At 41.6% G+C, this 20052-nt stretch overlaps 2 protein-coding genes across 4 annotated transcripts in view; both read right to left on the bottom strand.

Annotated features, from left to right (window-relative positions):
* The window catches only part of LOC124007021 (unconventional myosin-VIIa-like), a 49346-nt gene extending 38351 nt beyond the window's left edge, over positions 1-10995 (bottom strand). The window contains exons 1-3 of one of the 3 annotated variants that reach the window (XM_046317266.1): positions 10614-10995; positions 8263-8328; positions 7776-7906 (exon numbers count right to left, since the gene is read on the bottom strand). In XM_046317266.1, coding sequence (XP_046173222.1) covers positions 7776-7906; positions 8263-8328; positions 10614-10715 — 299 coding nt within the window. In that variant the 5' untranslated portion in view covers positions 10716-10995. Of the gene's footprint in view, positions 1-5214; positions 5937-7775; positions 7907-8262; positions 8329-10613 lie in introns of those variants that run through there. The other 2 variants (XM_046317262.1, XM_046317263.1) reach the window with 2 other exon arrangements.
* A 5932-nt stretch (positions 10996-16927) lies between these two features.
* LOC124006686 (boophilin-H2-like) lies at positions 16928-19849 on the bottom strand. Its single transcript, XM_046316757.1, has 6 exons — positions 19685-19849; positions 18924-19133; positions 18481-18645; positions 18043-18111; positions 17819-17897; positions 16928-17633 (listed from the first exon to the last, which is right to left on the bottom strand). Exons 1-6 carry the CDS (start codon positions 19746-19748, stop codon positions 17579-17581), a joined length of 642 nt encoding a protein of 213 aa, XP_046172713.1. The 5' UTR covers positions 19749-19849; the 3' UTR covers positions 16928-17578.
* Positions 19850-20052: the final 203 nt, after the last annotated feature.

Here is a 20052-nt window from a genome sequence, read left to right as displayed (position 1 = left end):
ATACAGGCATTTTCCCTATCGCGCTAAAACAAACTCGAATATATCGCCCAGCCCTAGTAGGTCGTCAATCACAGTCCTTCCTTGTTGCCTAAACAATTATCAGCCTCATTCAACCCCTCCCACCGCCTGACTGGCTCATTCATCAGTGGTGTCGCTGTAACCCAGAACGACTGGCCCCATCAAACACTGCCGGGGCTGCTGGGAAGGCGTGTGCTTGGAACAACAAATGGGAAAATACTATACAAGCAACAACCACATAGATCTGTAAAAGTGCATTAGTCCTTCCATTCATGCTTTAAAGCATTTAAGCCCCCCTCTTTCCAGATGGATCCACTTCTGTGGATGTAAAACAGAACAGCAACATCTCACTTCCATTGCAGGAGTTTACCAATCAACATCTCCACAGATGCAAACTACACGGTGTTCACCCTTCCAGTCTACAAATCATTCGCAATAACACCTGTTTCCGGCCCTGAAAACCCTCATGTATCACTTCCCTAAAAAGGACACAGCTGGAGATACACATCCTGTAGATACATGTATCTGCAATACTAGAATCCATGGTCTGGTTTGCTGATGTTACTTTTCAGTCTAAAGTTATATGTTATGCCATATCTTAGAGAAAAGGGATAAAAGTGGCTTAAATTTTTTAACATTCACACGCAGGTTGCATATTCATTTAAGTGACAAAGTGTTTGAAATGACAGTATTAAAATCTATACACCAACATCTAAAAGAAAAAGGAAAAAAGAAGGTCTGTAGCCTGCAGCAGTGGAGAGCAAAGTACAGTACAAAATATCCTCCACTGGAATGATTGACAGGGCTAAAGTTAAGCTCCTAAACGTCTGACAAACCCATTGAGGAGAACCTCCCTCGTGTTCACCAAGTTTACTGTAGCTTTATGCCGGGGTCTGCCCCCGGGGCAGACCTTCAGTGTAAGTGTATTGCTTAGGGGGGAATCCACATTACCGTAGTGGAAACCTCTGTAGCTTGATACTGGATGCTGTAGTGGTATTGTAATTAAGAGACCCAAAACTGCTGTAAAATCATTTCCAGGAGATTTGGGGGGGATAACACACAGGAACCATGAGGAGAGTAGGTTATGAGAAATGCTCAGATAAGGGGATTCAGACAGACAGACAGACAGACAGACAGACAGACAGACAGACAGACAGACAGACAGACAGACAGACAGACAGACAGACAGACAGACAGACAGACAGACAGACAGACAGACAGACAGACAGACAGACAGACAGACAGACAGACAGACAGACAGACAGACAGACAGACAGACAGACAGACAGACAGACAGACAGACAGACAGACAGACAGACAGACAGACAGACAGACAGACAGACAGACAGACAGACAGACAGACAGACAGACAGACAGACAGACAGACAGACAGACAGACAGACAGACAGACAGACAGACAGACAGACAGACAGACAGACAGACAGACAGACAGACAGACAGACAGACAGACAGACAGACAGACAGACAGACAGACAGACAGACAGACAGACAGACAGACAGACAGACAGACAGACAGACAGACAGACAGACAGACAGACAGACAGACAGACAGACAGACAGACAGACAGACAGACAGACAGACAGACAGACAGACAGACAGACAGACAGACAGACAGACAGACAGACAGACAGACAGACAGACAGACAGACAGACAGACAGACAGACAGACAGACAGACAGACAGACAGACAGACAGACAGACAGACAGACAGACAGACAGACAGACAGACAGACAGACAGACAGACAGACAGACAGACAGACAGACAGACAGACAGACAGACAGACAGACAGACAGACAGACAGACAGACAGACAGACAGACAGACAGACAGACAGACAGACAGACAGACAGACAGACAGACAGACAGACAGACAGACAGACAGACAGACAGACAGACAGACAGACAGACAGACAGACAGACAGACAGACAGACAGACAGACAGACAGACAGACAGACAGACAGACAGACAGACAGACAGACAGACAGACAGACAGACAGACAGACAGACAGACAGACAGACAGACAGACAGACAGACAGACAGACAGACAGACAGACAGACAGACAGACAGACAGACAGACAGACAGACAGACAGACAGACAGACAGACAGACAGACAGACAGACAGACAGACAGACAGACAGACAGACAGACAGACAGACAGACAGACAGACAGACAGACAGACAGACAGACAGACAGACAGACAGACAGACAGACAGACAGACAGACAGACAGACAGACAGACAGACAGACAGACAGACAGACAGACAGACAGACAGACAGACAGACAGACAGACAGACAGACAGACAGACAGACAGACAGACAGACAGACAGACAGACAGACAGACAGACAGACAGACAGACAGACAGACAGACAGACAGACAGACAGACAGACAGACAGACAGACAGACAGACAGACAGACAGACAGACAGACAGACAGACAGACAGACAGACAGACAGACAGACAGACAGACAGACAGACAGACAGACAGACAGACAGACAGACAGACAGACAGACAGACAGACAGTAAAAAAAATGTTTTTCTTCCATCTGCAATAGAAAAGGGTGCCATATTTCAAGCTAGATGAAGGTCACCAGAGGGAGATAAGGAAAACGGTGTGTTCTCACCAGGAGGCTACACAAGACCTCTTCACTATGGCAGCATTTAGCAGCAGGATAACGCTGACATGACGCAAGCCTGCTGATCTGCAGCCACAACAAACACGGACACAGCTAAGCTGTCAATGTCAGCGTAAAAGAGAACCGCGAACGCTGAGCAAAACAAAACCCTGACATTGGCGTTTGTTGCCGATTGTCAGGAAATGTCTGGATAGTGTTCAAGACCGCGAATAAAAAAAAAAAACATTCACACTATCGTGCCAACCCAAACTGAACCATGCTTGTAACAACGGTTCATGTAATAACTTGCCGGTTAACGTAATAAAACATTGAACAGGATGTATATCTCCAGCTGTGTCCTTTAAGGGATAGTTCGAAATTTACTGGGGTAGGAGAGAATAGAGGATTGATAAAGTTATTTTTTTTTTGCTTTGGGGAGGGTTGTGTTTTTTTCCCCCTGGTTTTACTATACACACACACATTTCTTCCATAGCCAAATGTCCTCATCTGCTTGCACTATTAAGGTGTTTTGGTAATTCCCGTATGCACTAGCCTTTTCCACACGCTTATGAAACCACAGGTCAATATAGTCTACTTGTCTGTCTAATCCTGTCCTCTTTCCACCATTCAGTGACAATAGTGGTAGGTGGATTGTTTGTCCAGATCTACAATAAGCAAACAACCAATCATACCACAAATAAAATCATTCAAATCTGCACCAATTGTCAATATAAATCCACCAGAACATAGAGGAATAGCTGATAGGCAGCGGAGGACAGGTGCGTCGTTGCGCATTAAAGAACAGTGAAGACATGAGAAACGCAGCTCGAAAAGCTCCCCTATTGATCTTGTTTTAGATGTGGCACCAACACAACCAGTCAATGTTTTAATTTGATTAGGCTACTTAAAAAGTATCCTGTAGGCTACCTGAGCATGTTTATCAACTCTACTAATTCCAGCATCCAAACTGGTCATTTGATGAATGGAAAGAGACTGTTACAAACCAACAAGTTTAATGAAAGAGCTTGTCCATGCTGTTAACGCAAGTGGTAAAGTCGATCTCCACGTTCATAAACACAGGGTCGCTACAGTTATTGTTATTTGAGGTTGTAATCATAATTTTTGGTTAATTCATTGAGGGGAGAGGCGTGTGAAATGTTTAAGTACAAGGGGATGTTCATGTCATTGTTATAACACAGAGTAAAAACATTTAATAATTAAAGCTGCAAGCAGCTATTCCTGGGTTCAGATATGTGTCCACTGTCACCATCAGGAAAAATTGGACACATTGTCTTAGGACAAGTTATATTTCTACTGTTTACTAAGCTTGCCAAATATCAGAACACAAAATCAAGCTGCTCATGCAATATAATATTATTTTCAGGTTTTTTGGACCATTTTTAATGATGTTGACCACTTTAAACGTCTTTTTTGTGAGGCAACAGGGTAGCCTAGTGATTAGAGTGTTGGACTAGTAACCGAAAGGTTGCAAGTTCAAATCCCCGAGCTGACAAGGTACAAATCTGTCGTTCTGCCCCTGAACAGGCAGTTAACCCACTGTTCCTAGGCCGTCACTGAAAATAAGAATTTGTTCCTAACTGACTTGCCTAGTTAAATAAAGGTAAAATAAAAATACATTTTTCTCCAGGACCGCTGGACCGGTCAGCACTAAATTTGGTACATCTATGTATCCACATTCGTAAAGAAGAGGAATAATAATAGTCAACAAATATAATAGCTTTCAAGAGCTTCGCTGCTAAACCCCTAATAAATGTAATCAGAGGTATCCTTTGGGTGCTATAATTCATTGTTTTTGATAAAAATATAATTTGTGTGATGTCAGAACTCCAGTCCGCCCACACCAGTCGCCGCTCAGCTAGTTCTGCACAGAAATAAACCAGTCAGTAAGTGGGCTCCCGAGTGGCGCAGCAGTCTAAGCAACTGCATCTCAGTGCTAGAGGCGTCACTACAGACACAGTGGTTAAAATCCAGGCTGTATCACAACCGGCCATGATTGGGAGTCCAATAGGGCGACGCACAATTGGCGTCATCCAGGTTTGGCCGGTGTAGGCTGTCATTGTAAATAAGAACTTGTTCTTAACCGACTTGCCTAGATTTATTTATTATATATATTTTTTCTAACACCAGCAACCATCCAGCTCAAACCCACCAGATATTTCTAATATAACTGGTAATAAAAACAGGTTGACATTTAAAGAATCTGCAGCATTTACTCAATGCAATCTTCGCGACAGGGGTAACATTGCCTTTAAATGGTGAATATCCGAAAAGGGGTGCTGGAATCCTGACCTAAGTAAAGATGTGTTCCATTACAACTTTTATTTAAAATTCCATTCCACAGATGTCATGAATGGCATTCATGAAACCTTCTATGAAACCAATCAAGTAAAGTGTTACCCGAGTGTATGTGTGTCTACATTTCAATTTGGTTTGGTAGTTTGGTGAACCACACTTCAAACTATGTCTCCATGTATGAGCACGCAGTTAATTTGGTGTGTGTACATTTTAATGTGTGCGTCTTTACATTCACCTGCAAATGTATTTAAGGACACCCATCTAGGACCGGGTCAGACTTCCCATTGCCTCCAGAACAGCCCGATTCTTCTGGGAATTCTACAAGATGTTGGAAACATTCCACAGGGATGTTGTTGGTCCATGGTAATGCGATGGCATCACTCAGTTGCTACAGATTGGACGGCAGTACATTCATGCTGTGAACAGCTCATTCCATCTCATCCCAAAGATGCTCAATTGGTTTGAGGTCTGGGGACTGCGCAAGCCACTCAAGTGAACTGAACTCGCAGTCATGTTCCAGGCAATGTTTTTCCACTCCTCAATGGTCCAGTGTTTGTGATCGTGTGCCGACTGGAGCCACTTCTTCTTGTTTTTAGCTGATAGGAGATGAACCCGGTGTGGTCATCTGCTGCAATAGCCCATCCGACAAGGATCGACCAGTTGTTCGTTTGAAGATGCCATTCTGCAATAGCCCATCCGACAAGGATTGACCAGTTGTTCGTTCCGAGATGCCATTCTGCACATCACTGTTGTACTACGCCATTATTGGTCTGTTTGTGGCCCGCCTCTTAACTTGACCTTTTCTTGCCATTTTCCTTCGACAAGCTGTTTTCGCTCCAGGACTTCCACCGAATGAATGTTTTCTGTTTATTGCACCATTCTCGGCAAACCCTTGACACTGTCGTGTGTGAAAACCCCCGGAGGGCGGCCGTTTCTGAGATCCTGGATCCAGCTCACCTGGAAACAACGATCATACCACACTCAGTCGCTGAGGTCACTTGTTTTGCCCCTTCGAACACTCAATAGAACAGTAACTAACGATGCCTGTCTGCATGCTCTATATAGAAAGCCACATTACTCCCCGTCTGCAGGAGCGAGCCATTTGAGAATGGGGTGGTGTACCTAAAATTGTCCGGTGAGCGTCTATGACTGTGCATGTGTGTACATTTCAACGTGTGTTTGTGAGTGTTCCTGTATGATGGGCATGTGTTTGAGTTGTAATTGTCAGTGGGTGGTAGTACAGTTGAAGTTGGAGGTTTAGCCAAATACATTTAAACTCAAGTTTCACAATTCCTGACATTTAATCCTAGTAAAAATTCCCTGTCTTAGGATCACCACTTTATTTTAAGAATGTGAAATGTCAGAATTTAGAAAATTATTTATTTCAGCTTTTATTTCTTTCATCACATTCCCAGTGGGTCAGAAGTTTACATACAGTCAATTACTATTTGGTAGCATTGCCTTTAAATAGTTTTAAATGGGTCAAACGTTTTGGGAAGCCTTTCACAAGCTTCCCACAATAAGTTGGGTGAACTTTGGCCCATTCCTCCTGACAGAGCTGGTGTAACAGAGTCAGGTTTGTAGGCCTCCTTGCTCACACACACTTTTTCAGTTCTGCCCACAAATTTTCTATAGGATTGAGGTCAGGACTTTGTGATGGCCAATCCAATACCTTGACTTTGTAGTCCTTAAGCCATTTTGCCACACCATTGGACGCATGCTTGTGGTCATTGTCCATTTGGAAGACCCATTTGCGACCAAGCTTTAACTTCATGATTGATGTCTTGAGATGTTGCTTCAATATATCCACATAATTTTATTTCCTCATGATGCAATCTATTTTGTGAAGTCATCTCCAGGAGACAGAACACGTCTCCTTCCTGAGCGGTATGACGGCTGCGTGGTCCCATGGTGTTTATACTTGCGTACTATTTTTTTGTACAGATAAACGTGGTACCTTCAGGCGTTTGGAAATTGTTCCCAAGGATGAACCAGTTTTTTTCTGAAGTCTTGGCTGATTTCTTTTGATTTTCCCATGACGTCAAGCAAAGAGGCACTGAGTTTGAAGGTAGGCCTTGAAATACATCCACTGGTACACCTCCAATTGACTCAAATTATGTCAATTAGCCTGTCAGAAGCTTCTAAAGCTATGCCATCCTTTTCTGGAATTTTCCAAGCCGTTTAAAGGCACAGTCAGCTTAGTGTATGTAAACTTCTGACCCACTGGAATTGTGATAGATTATTTCACTTATAATTCAGTGTCTATAAACAATTGTTGGAAAAATTACTTGTGTCATGCACAAAGTAGATGTCCTAACCAACTTGCCAATACTATAGGTTGTTAACAAGAAATTTGTGGAGTGGTTGAAAAACAAGTTAATGACTCCAACCTAAGTGTATGTAAACATCAGACTTCAACTGTATGTGCATCAAATTGAGAAAAGTAGTACATAAAAACACTGATTTTGGTATGTTATTACATGATTGGTTGAAGTTATTACATTATTCATCCACAAAGTTGTTACTCACCGGTTAATGTAATAATTAGAGGTTAATAGCGGAACATTTTATTACGTTAACCAGCAAGTTATTACATTAACCCGGTTTTATTACATACAAAATTGAAGTTATTACATTAACCAGTGTATTACATTAACCGTTGTTACAGTGCTGGCTTGGATACTTTCTATTCATTGTCCTTTACAACATGTTTCCAGCGACTATTATAGTGGATATGTGACCAGGCTAGTCCAGCTTGGCTCAGTAGTGTAAAATAAGTACTGTTAAAGGATTCACCTGATAACAATGCATTGGTTTCGGGGTCCCGTGGCTAACCTTCCCATCATGGACTGGTAGGCTCTGTCTGCCACAGCGAATATATGAGGAGGTAGCTTGCTCTTCTCATGGTACTTATACCTCTCTGACACCTGCACAGATACAAGGGGGAACATCTTTACAGCCATTGTCTACAAATAGTTTAGTAGATTTTTTTTTTTTTTTAAGATTCCTGGTCAGTTATGTCACCTAAGATAATAAAGGCAAGCATAAGTGCTAAAGCCTCAATATTAGTTGGAGCTATTCAAAAGTCCCAAAAACAATTGCAAGTTCAGTGTCTAGTCCTATTCCAAGAAAATAAGTCTGGGTTGAAGTGCCATTATTAATTGCAATATGCCAACTTTAATGTTTTCCAGGTTATAGTGAGTCACAAGATAACTAAGGCAGCTTTTAGGAGAAAGTTTGCCAGCACAGCTTAATGCTTATTGGTCTTGTCGGGGGTACTTACCTCTTTCACATAGAGAGGGAGGTATTTAAATGGATTTATGGCCACCAAGATGTCCCCAATGTAGGTCTTGTAGAGATAGGTGGTAGGAGGGAAAGAGAGAGAGAGTTTACTAGGTTACTGGCCCAACACTAACCGCTAGGCTACCTGCCGCCCAATTAATTGTAAGTCGCTCTGGATAAGAGCGTCTGCTAAATGACTTAAATGTAAATGTAAATGTAATGTGTACTGTACTGTATTTTCAAACACACACGCCACTCCAGTGTCACTGCATAGAGTCAATGTCACTGACTCTACGCACACACACGCTGCAGCTACTGTCTATTATCCATCCTGTTGCAAAAACAGTTTACATTTTTGAAAAATTTATACAAATAAATATAACATTTGCATAAATATTCAGACCCTTTACTCAGTACTTTGTTAAAGCACATTTGGCAGCGATTACCGAGTCTTCTTGGGTATGACGCTATAGCTTGGCCCACTTGTATTTGGGGAATTTCCCCCATTCCTCTCTGCAGATCCTCTCAAGCTCTGTCTGGTTGGATGGGGAGTGTCACTGCACAGGTATTTTCAGGTCTCTCCAGAGATGTTCGATCTGGTTCAATTCCGGGCTCTGGCTGGGCCACTCAAGGACATTGAGACTGGCCCAGAAGCCACTCCTGTGTGGTCTTGGCTGTGTTCTCCATTCATCTTTCCCTCAATCCTGACTCATCTTCCAGTCCCTGAAAAACATCCCCACAGCATGATGCTGCCACCACCATGCTTCACCGTAGGGATAGTGCAAGGTTTCCTCCAGACGTGACGCTTGGCATTCAGGCCAAAGACATCAATCTTGGTTTCATCAGACCAAAGAACCTTGTCTTTCATGGTCTGAGTCCTTTAGGTGCCTTTTGGCAAACTTTAAGTGTGCTGCCGTGCCTTTTGATGAAGAGTGGCTTCCGTCTGACCACTCTACCATAAAGGCCTGATTGGTGGAGTGCTGCAGAGATGGGTGTCCTTCTGGAAGGTTCTCCCATCGCCAGAGGAGCTCTGTCAGAGTGAGCATCGTGTTCTTGGTCACCTCCCTGACCAAGACCCTTCTCCCCCAATTGCTCAGTTTGGCCGGGCTGCCAGCACTAGGAAGAGTCTTGGTGGTTCTAAACTTCTTCCATTTAAGAATGATGGAGGCCACTGTGTTCTTGGGGACCTTCAGTGCTGCAGAAATGTTTTGGTACCCTTCTTCAGATCTGTGCCTCGGCACAATCCTGTCTCGGAGCTCTACACACAATTCCTTCGACCTCATGGCTTGGTTTTTGTTCTGACATACACTGTCAACTGTGGGACCTTATATAGACAGGTGTGCCTTTCCAAATTATGTCCAATCAATTGAATTGACTACAAGTGGACTCCAATGAAGTTGTAGAATCATTTCAAGGATGATCAATGGAAACAGGATGCACCGGAGCTCAATTTCAAGTCTCACAGCAAATAAGGTATTTCGTTTTTTTATACATTTGCAAAAATGTCTAAAAAACTGTTGTTTTCGCTTTACCATTATGGGGTAGTGTGTGTAGATTGATGAGGCAAAAATGTTATTTAATCCATTTCGGAACAAGGCTGTAACGTAACAAAATGTGTAAAAAGTCAAGGGGTCTGCTTTCCAAATGCACCGTATATAGCCAAGCTATCATATCTCATTTTGTATTTATTCCTTGTGTTACTATTATTCTTTTTTATTTGTTGTATTCTGCATTGTTGGGAAGGGCCTAAATAAGCATTTAACTGTTAGTCTATACTTGTTGACGAACCATCTGACAATTACAATTTATTTGACAAAGGTTTTGTTCTGGCAGCAAACAATGGCATGAATTAAAATGACATGTTGATATATGACTGAATATTTGTGTTGTTCATAGATCCCAACCCTTCAACATTGTTGAGTTTTTGTTTGCTCAGAAAACTTGGTGGGGGGGGGGCAAATAAAACCACTCCCGAGGGAATCAGTTACGAAACCCTGCACTAACCACTAGCACTAACGTTAGCCCTGCTAGCTAACCTTAGTGTTAGCCACCTAGCTAACGTTAGCTGCAACAAATTAGACATTGGAATTTGTAACAGATCATACTTCATTTTTCAAATTCGTAACATATCGTACGAATTGCAATTCGTAACGTAACATACAAATTGTCATTCGTAACATATCATACGAAACGAATGATGGACATCCACAAATTAATACCATGCGAAAACGTAACATATCACACTAAATGAATGTATCGGATTTACGTACAGAACAATAGGACATGCTCTGAAACCACGTTGATTTCCCCAAAACAGTCACATGCACATTTCAAGTCTGAACATGTACTTACATAGATGCGATCTTGTTTGAACCGTTGACTCAGGGTTTCCAACAAACTTTGTTCATCCAAATCTGACAAGGCTGCCAAATCTTCGTGGAAGAGCCCCTCCATTTCTTTCTAAATCGTATTTATTCGATAAACTCGGATGCAAATAATTATATGTAACGTTACTGGACTATACTGAAGCTTGATAAAAACAAATTCATTTGCCCTAGTTTTCTGACATTAAAATCCAACATATGCGCCTAAAAACGACAGCGGTGTTATGTCGTAAAAAGGCTACTGTGACAGCAGTGCACACAGCGTAACTGAACCGAGTTTACTCTACTCCCAGGGGAGTACTGAAGTTAAAAGGCGAGCAAAGCAAGGGTTCCCTCTCTTTCATTGCTATACTGTATCATTGGGACGTCCAACCCTGACGTCATCCCGTTGAAATTGAAACGTATAATGGTTAAAGGAAAACTCCCCCAAACGATATTTTAGTATTTGTTTCATTCGTCAATTGTTGATATAGTCCAGTCATATTGTCTTGTTTGGCGGCTCGCAGTAATATTTATATTTTAAATGTACAGACTACCAGGGTTGGGGAGTAACAGATTATATGTAATGTGTTACACGTACGGGATTACAAAAAACGAACTGTAATTTGTTAAAATACCAGCAAAACATATTGTAATCAGATTATAGATACTTCGAGGATTACTTTGAAATTCAGAAAGGATGTTTGTGGAAAAAATCTTTGACACTTCTCTGTTTTCTCAATGAAATTCAAAACAGCATTGAAAAAAGGCGTAAAGTAAATTTGTTCAACGTGAGCGAGTCTGACCATAAATCAGAGACCACTATGATGACACCGTGTTTGATGGAACGCGGGAAAAGAGCAGGAATAGGCGTTTGTAGGCTACAGTCCAAGCTGTTTTTCAATTGTACTACTGGTGTCAGCATCCAAAGATTATCCAATTTGAATTAACGCTTGGAAGTAAGGAGGACAGCAGTGGTCAGATTTTTACCAAAACAGAGGCGAGGCGTTCCGTTTTGTTATTGTTTCATCTGTGGATTTTCCCTTTAAACATATTGCAATGAAACAGCAGGGAGCAGGTCTCGAAATCTCGACCTTCGAGCCCGAGGTCCGGCGCGCTATCGACCGTGCAGCAAAAGCATGCTCGTCCAACAGAGTCGATTCACTATTATCAAGATATCAAAGTGTCACCAACAAAAAGGTAAACAATATAGACCCATAGAAAATGCAGGATATGGCATTAATTTCTCACATGTATATAGCACCTTTCAGTAGTGCTCAAAGCATGCCATTCCATGTAACGCAGCATTTATTTTTCAACTTGAATCAATGAGCCCAATCAGTCCTCCATGACAACAAAATCATAAACAACAGAGCAGGGCTGGCTAATAAATCCTTACTTTTGGGGTTATGCTCAGGTAAAATACTTTGGCTAATCTATACTTCCAAATTCTATTCTTCAAGAGGTATTGCATTCATTGATTGGAATGACTGGAATTCTGATAGACTTTGGTTTTTGGTAAAGATATAATTGTTTCGTATTAATATATTTTTATTTTACTAGGCAAGTCAGTTATGAACAAATTCTTATTTACAATAACGGCCTACCCTGGCCAAACCCTAACGATTATGGGCACCGCTCTACGGGACTCCCAATCACAGAAGGTTGTGATACAACCTGGAATCGGACCAGGGTCTGTAGTGACACCTCTAGCACTGAGATGCAAAGCCTTAGACCCACTCGGGAGCCCATGTGTAGTAGAAAGTGATGGGTTAGAAGAAGCCTACATAACCATCCCATAATGTAAAATGTAACATCCATATATGGCCACCTATGTAAACTTTAACATGGATTTATCCTGCAATAGATGTGTTCAATTGGTAACATACATTTTTGTCTTCTTCTAATGCATTTTAAGGGGAAAGTAATCTAAAAGTAACTGAATGTAATCAGAGTTTGAACAGTGAGTTTGGGTAATCAAAAAGTTACATTACTGATTACTATTTTGGACAGGTAACGGATTACATTTAACAGTAACTGTAACGGATTACATTTAGAAAGTAACCTACCCAACCCTGCAGACTACCAAATACAGCACAATTTCAAATAGTTTCTGAGCAGTCAAATTAGACAAACACAAACTGCACTATTTTGCTTGCCCAATAGGTGGCAGTATAATATGATGTTGAGCTGCTGCATCAACATCTGCAGTTGAGTAAACTGTTGCCAGGCTCTCAACAAGGCTAGATACAGAGGCGGGAGGTGGAGAGCAGAATGAAGGTTTTGGGCTGCATCGAAGTCGGTATTTATCCCCATCTTTGGTCGAATCAAACTACCAAACTAGTATAAATAATGTATGCTTATTTCAGTAACAAAGATGCAATTCTAAGACAAATTAAAGGACTGCAACTATCGGACACAACCATAATAAGAAGGTTTGAAGAAATAGGAATGTACATTGGTAAGGATCTAAACGTGGATATATCAGCGGCACCGTGTTTCAGAATAGCATTGGACGAACGCACAGATTTTTGGGACATCGCTCAGTTATGCATATGCACTGGTTCCCGAAAGATGAATCTAATTGGTAAGAAATGTTGTGCTTACTACCACTGCAAGAGTCAAATGAGAGCAGAGGATGTGTTGAATGCACTTCAGACCTTTATGGATGAGAACAATCTGAACAGGTCAAATCTCGCATGTGTGTGCCCTGATGGAGCTCCAAATGTGCCTGGGAAAGAGAAGGGACTTGTCGGGGTAATGAGAAGAGAGAAGGGATCCCCCAACTTCGCTGTGTTTCATTGCATCATACATCAGGAGGGACTCGTGGCAAAACTCAAGAACAGTGAGTTGAAGAATGTGATGCAACTGCTTGTACAAGTGGTCAACTGTATTGTTTCAAGAGCACTGAATCATCGGCAGTTTTGTGAACTGCTGCAGGAGTATGAGACAAAATACAGTGACCTCTCCTTGTTCAGGCGGCGTTCGGTGGTCGACGTCACTGGCTTTCTAGCCATCGCCGCTCCATTTTTCATGTATCCATTTGTTTTGTCTTGTTCCCTGCACACCTGGTTTTTATTCCACAATCAATTTATATGTATTTATCCCTCTGTTCCCCATCATGTCTTTGTGTAGGATTGTTTGTGTTACGTGTATTTTGATATTGTGGATATTGTTATGCGCATTACTTTTTGTCTATGTTCCGTGTTTTGGGCACATTTTATGTATTTTGTGCTGTCATTTTGACCGGAATAAAAAGTGTGCCTGTTCACTACATTCTGCTCTCCTGCACCTGACTTCGCCTCCAATACACACTCCTAACAGTGACTTGGTGATGCACAACGAGGTGAGATGGTTATCTTGTGGCAGAGTACTTGAGTGGTTTTTGAGTCTCCTCCACCAAATACACAAATTCCTCTCAAATAAGAAGACGAGCCGGACTTGAAAATTCCTCAGTGGAAAATATATTTGGCCACGTTGACTGACATCACTTGCCATCTGAGTACACTGAATCTCCAGCACCAAGGGAAGAAAAAAGTCAGGTAACTAGCGGTGGAATTGGGAGAGCGAGCAAAATTATAAAATAATTTTAAAATATGTTTTAGAATAGAATAGAATGTGGAATATAAGATTTTACATTGATGTGTTCCCAGTGCAACTTTTTACTCTAAAATGTAATCCCTGCAAGTAACATGCTGCGTGTTATCACAGCGTTCCAAAACAAAATCACAACACTGTTCATATCTCAGAACATTTGTGCACTTCCCAAAACTCATAGCAGTCACCACAAATGACCCAGAAACTTTGCAACATTTAAACTACGATGCATTGTGGAAGTGTTGGAGGAGCTGAGGAGGGATTATGTGTCAAGATATTATGCTATTGTTATCATATAGAAACATAATGGAATAGTGTACATCATATTAGCGTCAACATACATTGTTGTTTCATTCAATTTCACATAATTTTGTGTTTAATTTTTGTTACATGTTATATTGGTTCAACCTTCATTTATAATGATCATCATCAACAGTGTACGCTAATAAGCTGTAAAAAGAAGATTTTTGTTACATGTACAAGACTTGTGTTCATAAGAAGGGCCTGAGATCAAAGTCAATATTCAGACCACCAGGGGTCAATGTTTTTAGATAGGATATCCAGTAAGCCTCTTTTTGTAGTAGTGGGATCTCAATGTTACCTCCTCTCCTTGTTCGAGCAACATGCTCAATGCCTGTGTATTTGAGGGAGGAAATGGGATGGTTAGCTTCAACAAAGTGAGCTGCTTCCGGATAATCAAATGTTCTTACACCTGATTGAGCTGCGGTGTTCAGCTATGCGTTGTTTTAATTGTCTTTTCGTTTGTCCTACGTAGGCTTTTCCACATGAACAGGTGATGAGATGGATTACTCCCTTGGTCTTGCATGAGATGATACCCCTAACAGGGATCTTTCCACCTGTATGTGGGTGTCTGAAGAAAGACATTTTATAGTGCTATTACACTGTGCATTATACACTGCTCCAAAAAATAAACGGAACACTGAAATAACACATCCTAGATCTGAATGAATGAAATATTCTTAAATACTTTTTTTCTTTTCATAGTTGAATGTGCTGACAACAAAATCACACAAAAATGATCAATGGAAATCAAATTTATCAACCCATTGAGGTCTGGATTTGGAGTCACACTCAAAATTAAAGTGGAAAACCACACTACAGGCTGATCCAACTTTGATGTAATGTCCTTAAAACAAGTCAAAATGAGGCTCAGTAGTGTGTGTGGCCTCCACGTGCCTGTATGACCTCCCTAAAACGCCTGGGCATGCTCCTGATGAGGTGGCGGATGGTCTCCTGAGGGATCTCCTCCCAGACCTGGACTAAAGCATCTGCCAACTCCTGGACAGTCTGTGGTGCAACGTGGCGTTGGTGGATGGAGCGAGACATGATGTCCCAGATGTGCTCAATTGGATTCAGGTCTGGGGAACAGGTGGGCCAATCCATAGCATCAATGCCTTCCTCTTGCAGGAACTGCTGACACTCCAGCCACATGAGGTCTAGCATTGTCTTGCAGTAGGAGGAACCCAGGTCCAACCTCACCAGCATCTCACAAGGGCTCTAAGGATCTCATCTCGGTACCTAATGGCAGTCAGGCTACCTCTGGCGAGCACGGCCCCCTAAAGAAATGCCACCCCACACCATGACTGACCCACCGCCAAACCGGTCATGCTGGAGGATGTTGCAGGCAGCAGAACATTCTCCACGGCGTCTCCAGACTCTGTCACGTCTGTCACATGTGCTCAGTGTGAACCTGCTTTCATCTCTGTGAGCACAGGGTGCCAGTGGCGAATTTGCCAATCTTGGTGTTCTCTGGCAAATGCCAAACGTCTTGCACGGTGTTGGGCTGTAAGCACAACCCCCACCTGTAGACGTCAGGCCCTCATACCACCCTCATGGAGTCTGTTTCTGACCGTTTGAGCAGACACATGCACATTTGTGGCCTGCTGGAGGTCATTTTGCAGGGCTCTGGCAGTGCTCCTCCTGCTCCTCCTTGCACAAAGGCGGAGGTAGCGGTCCTGCTGCTGGGTTGTTGCCCTCCTACGGCCTCCTCCACGTCTTCTGATGTACTGGCCTGTCTCCTGTTAGCACCTCCATGCTCTGGACACTACGCTGACAGACACAGCAAACCTTCTTGCCACATCTCGCATTGATGTGCCATCCTGGATGAGCTGCACTACCTGAGCCACTTGTGTGGGTTGTAGACTCTGTCTCATGCTACCACTAGAGTGAAAGCACCGCCAGCATTCAAAAGTGACCAAAACATCAGGCAGGAAGCATAGGAACTGAGAAGTGGTCTGTGGTCACCACCTGCAGAACCACTCTTTTATTGGGGGTGTCTTGCTAATTGCCTATAATTTCCACCTGTTGTCTATTCCATTTGCACAACAGCATGTGAAATGTATTGTCAATCAGTGTTGCTTCCTAAGTGGACAGTTTGATTTCACAGAAGTGTGATTGACTTGGAGTTACATAGTGTTGTTTAAATGTTCCCTTTAGTGTATAACAACATAACATCTCTACCCTCTAGTATAACTGAATAGAACTATATTTAAAGACCTAAAGTACATTTGAAATGTAATCCATCTAAAATATGCCAGGGATTTTTGGGAGATCAAAAATCATAAGTGGGATTTTTTAATATATATTTCACAGAGCAAAACAATCACTTAACAAACAGTTGACTTTTTCATATCAGTCTATTTTTCCATGTGCTTGGACAACTTGGAAGAAAAAGACCATACCAAATTATGAAAATGCATTTATTTTCACGTTTGTACAATAAAGAACAAATGCAAACATTCATATCCAAATTTAAAAACGTAAATCCTTTCAACAATCTATTGAATTGTTTATAAGATAGACTTATTTGAAAAATAATTAACTTAAAACCAGTGGAGGATGGTGGGAGGAGCTATAGGAGGACGGGCTCATTGTAATGGCTGGAATGAAATAAATGGAACGGTATCAAACATATGGCAATCACATTTGACTCCGTTCCAATTATTTAATTCCAGTCCTTACAATGAGCCCATCCTCCTATAGCTCATCCCACCAGCCCCCACTGCTTAAAACATGGCATTGTAATTTGAACATGAATAAGTGTTTAGGTTTCTGAAAAAGAGAGTTGATCAGTTTATACGTCTGAGACCAGTTTGAGGGTTGATCAGATCAGTCCTTGTTACAAAATTCAACATACAATATGCAGGCATTATTTACAGTTTGGTTAATGCTCATCACATGCTAACTTTGTCAACATCCCACAGTTTGTAAACCAAAAAATATATAGATAAGGCATGGGATACATTTTCCTTTTTTATTAAACCAAAATAGAGTACAACATTTAAAACATAACACATTTAAACAAAATCCAAAACAAGGCTTGAGGGTGATGCATCTTTACTTCATCTCAAGAGTTGGTACCTGCTCACTTCCTTTTCTTGATTTCTCTTTCCTGTGAAGTAAAAAAAATATGTAAACATTTCAGTGTAATTAAATCTTAAATCTGAATCTATAATTTCCAGAGTTAACATACTTATTGATATTACCATGAAATTCAAAGATGGATTCTCACCCCTTTCCTTCATTTATTTTTACTGTATTGACTTTGTAAGAATACATTGCTGCACCTTTGCTTACCTTTGGACAACAAAAAGAACAATAGCAGAGATCACCGCCACTGCGAACACAATTCCTCCTAAAATACCCACAATCAGTCCTGAGACAAACACAACAAAGACAGTTAGGATTAAGAACCAAAAATACAAAAGCAACTCTTTCATAACCACAATATAGCTCAATTACAAAGATTTTCATCAAGATATTAGCTCATTTCTTATCTGTACACAAAGGTATTGATGTACCTGCATTAGTGGAACTCTCATCTGGGTTGGTTCCTGGTTCCATAGCACCACCAAACCTTCCTGCTTTTGCTGCAGAAGAATCATTTCTCACATGAACGGGATGAACAAGCATAATGGAGACAGAGTTGCAATAATGTTGTGGAGGAAGGACCTCTAATGGACTAAGAAGAACAGTCCAAACAGTTAGCCAGGTGAATGTCTGTTGTAAAGGACAATTGCACCTTAATGATTCAAATGCACTTCAATGTCTACAAACTATTTTCATACATAAACGAGCCTTTACACGTGGCAGTAGAGTGAAATATAGAATTGTGTAGGTTCATTATATTGAATATGATGGGTTGTTGATTTTTTTTAGTGCATATTGAGGTATATTGCCATTACCTCAGAGGAAGAGATGAGAAATAGTGGCATCACAACAATAAATAGTGAACTGACCCATGCATGTCTGCAGACACTGCTCTCGGGTCTCGAAGCGGTTGCCATTGCCCTGACAGCCGCTGTAGTGGAAGACACGACAGTTCCCCTCTTCTGCGTTGTAGTAGTGCATCAGCAACATAGCAAAACAACTACCATGGTCCACTGGGAGGCCACACACTCCATCTGAGAAAGCAGAGAGAATAGATGAGGAATATGAATAGGTTTGACAAACTTCTATGAACAGCTCGACGATTCCTCCTTAAATGGATGGATCATTTTGAGAGGTTAGTGTAGCATGATAATCAGATTATAGGATTGCTGTGTATGCTGTCTGTTTGCTTTTTATGTGGTTTTGTTAATATCTTATATTTTATGTTCATGAATCCTCTTAGAATCTACACCTAAAAAAATGGCCGCCATACAGCAGCCGCTCTCCCTCCCCACCCTCTGTAGCAGCCTACCTGCAGCTGGGTAGAGCTCTTCAAACTTGTCAGAGCAGGCATTCATACACTGCCTGTCTGTGTTGAAGCGGTTCTCATTCCCTTCCAGTCCTTTGTAGAAGAAAGGAAAACAGGCGCCTTTTCCCTCATTGTAGTAATACTGCAGTTGTTTGTCGTCTTCCTTTCCCTCCATTGCCTTCCCCTCGTCCATCTTACTACTGCAAAATGGCTCTGACAGAAGATGGCCACTTGTCAGTCACTGAGTAGTTACAGTACATGTTCTCTTGCCAGTTTTGACAGAGTTCTTCAACAGCAAAAATACAGTTTCTATTAATGATTTGCAAGTGCATTCTAAATCTAATTTGAACCATCTCAGCTGTCTGATTTATTTTTTTATTTCTGAGTCTGACACACCTGCGCTTGAAAAGCAAGGTTTTCCATTCCTAGCATCATCTTCACACTTCTCTCAACATTTTCTCAATATTCATCACAATCATATTGATAAATGATCCCACTCACAAATGTAACTTCAGCCTTACATTGGATGGGTTACATAATTCATTCATAAAAAAATACAACATTATTTACAATACTAGGCTTAGTAACTGTGTTTGCCTTACTTTGATTTTGCTCTTTATATAACTGGACATAAAGGAATTATGACAAAGTAGGAACTCAGTGACCTGGTTACAGTAGCACACATACTATAGTTAAAGCAGTCAAAGCGATTAACAAGGGTTCGTAGAGAAAATGCAGGATGTTAAGAAACAGAATATACTCACTCATGGACAAAGCTATAGGAAGCATAACTCCAAGTAAAAAGACATGTAAGAGTGGATATGCCATCGTTTTGACGCTGGTAGGCCAAGACTGTAGATTCCCCCAGCAGAAGATGTCAAGTTTCTTTTCAAATCCTGTTCTATGCGCTACTGTCCACGGGCAGGGAACGTCCTTTGGACCCCTTATCAACAAGTAGGTTTTTATTACCTAGGAGTGTCTCGCTGTCGGTCACAGACCCCATGGTTTCAGTCATAAAACATGGAAATGACTGGCAGTATCTTGGCAACACTTTTCCAGTGTTCATGTTTTTATTGTAGTTGAGTAATCAAGCATTTCACAAACAGAAATTGAGAAATAGAGAAGCCTATCC

The sequence above is a fragment of the Oncorhynchus gorbuscha genome, linkage group LG20 (genome assembly GCF_021184085.1).
Source record: "Oncorhynchus gorbuscha isolate QuinsamMale2020 ecotype Even-year linkage group LG20, OgorEven_v1.0, whole genome shotgun sequence".
Lineage (NCBI taxonomy): Eukaryota > Metazoa > Chordata > Actinopteri > Salmoniformes > Salmonidae > Oncorhynchus > Oncorhynchus gorbuscha.
This window is presented reverse-complemented; position numbering and strand designations above follow the sequence as displayed.

What these genes read in the sequence shown, in the direction of transcription:
- LOC124006686 (XM_046316757.1), bottom strand. Translation starts at nt 19,748, where the DNA reads ATGGCATATCCACTCTTACATGTCTTTTTACTTGGAGTTATGCTTCCT. An exon ending in TCCTATAGCTTTGTCCATGA is followed by an intron (nt 19,134 to 19,684) that starts GTGAGTATATTC and finishes ATCTTCTGTCAG; the next exon opens with AGCCATTTTGCAGTAGTAAG. An exon ending in TGAGAGTTCCACTAATGCAG is followed by an intron (nt 17,898 to 18,042) that starts GTACATCAATAC and finishes TGTTTGTCTCAG; the next exon opens with GACTGATTGTGGGTATTTTA.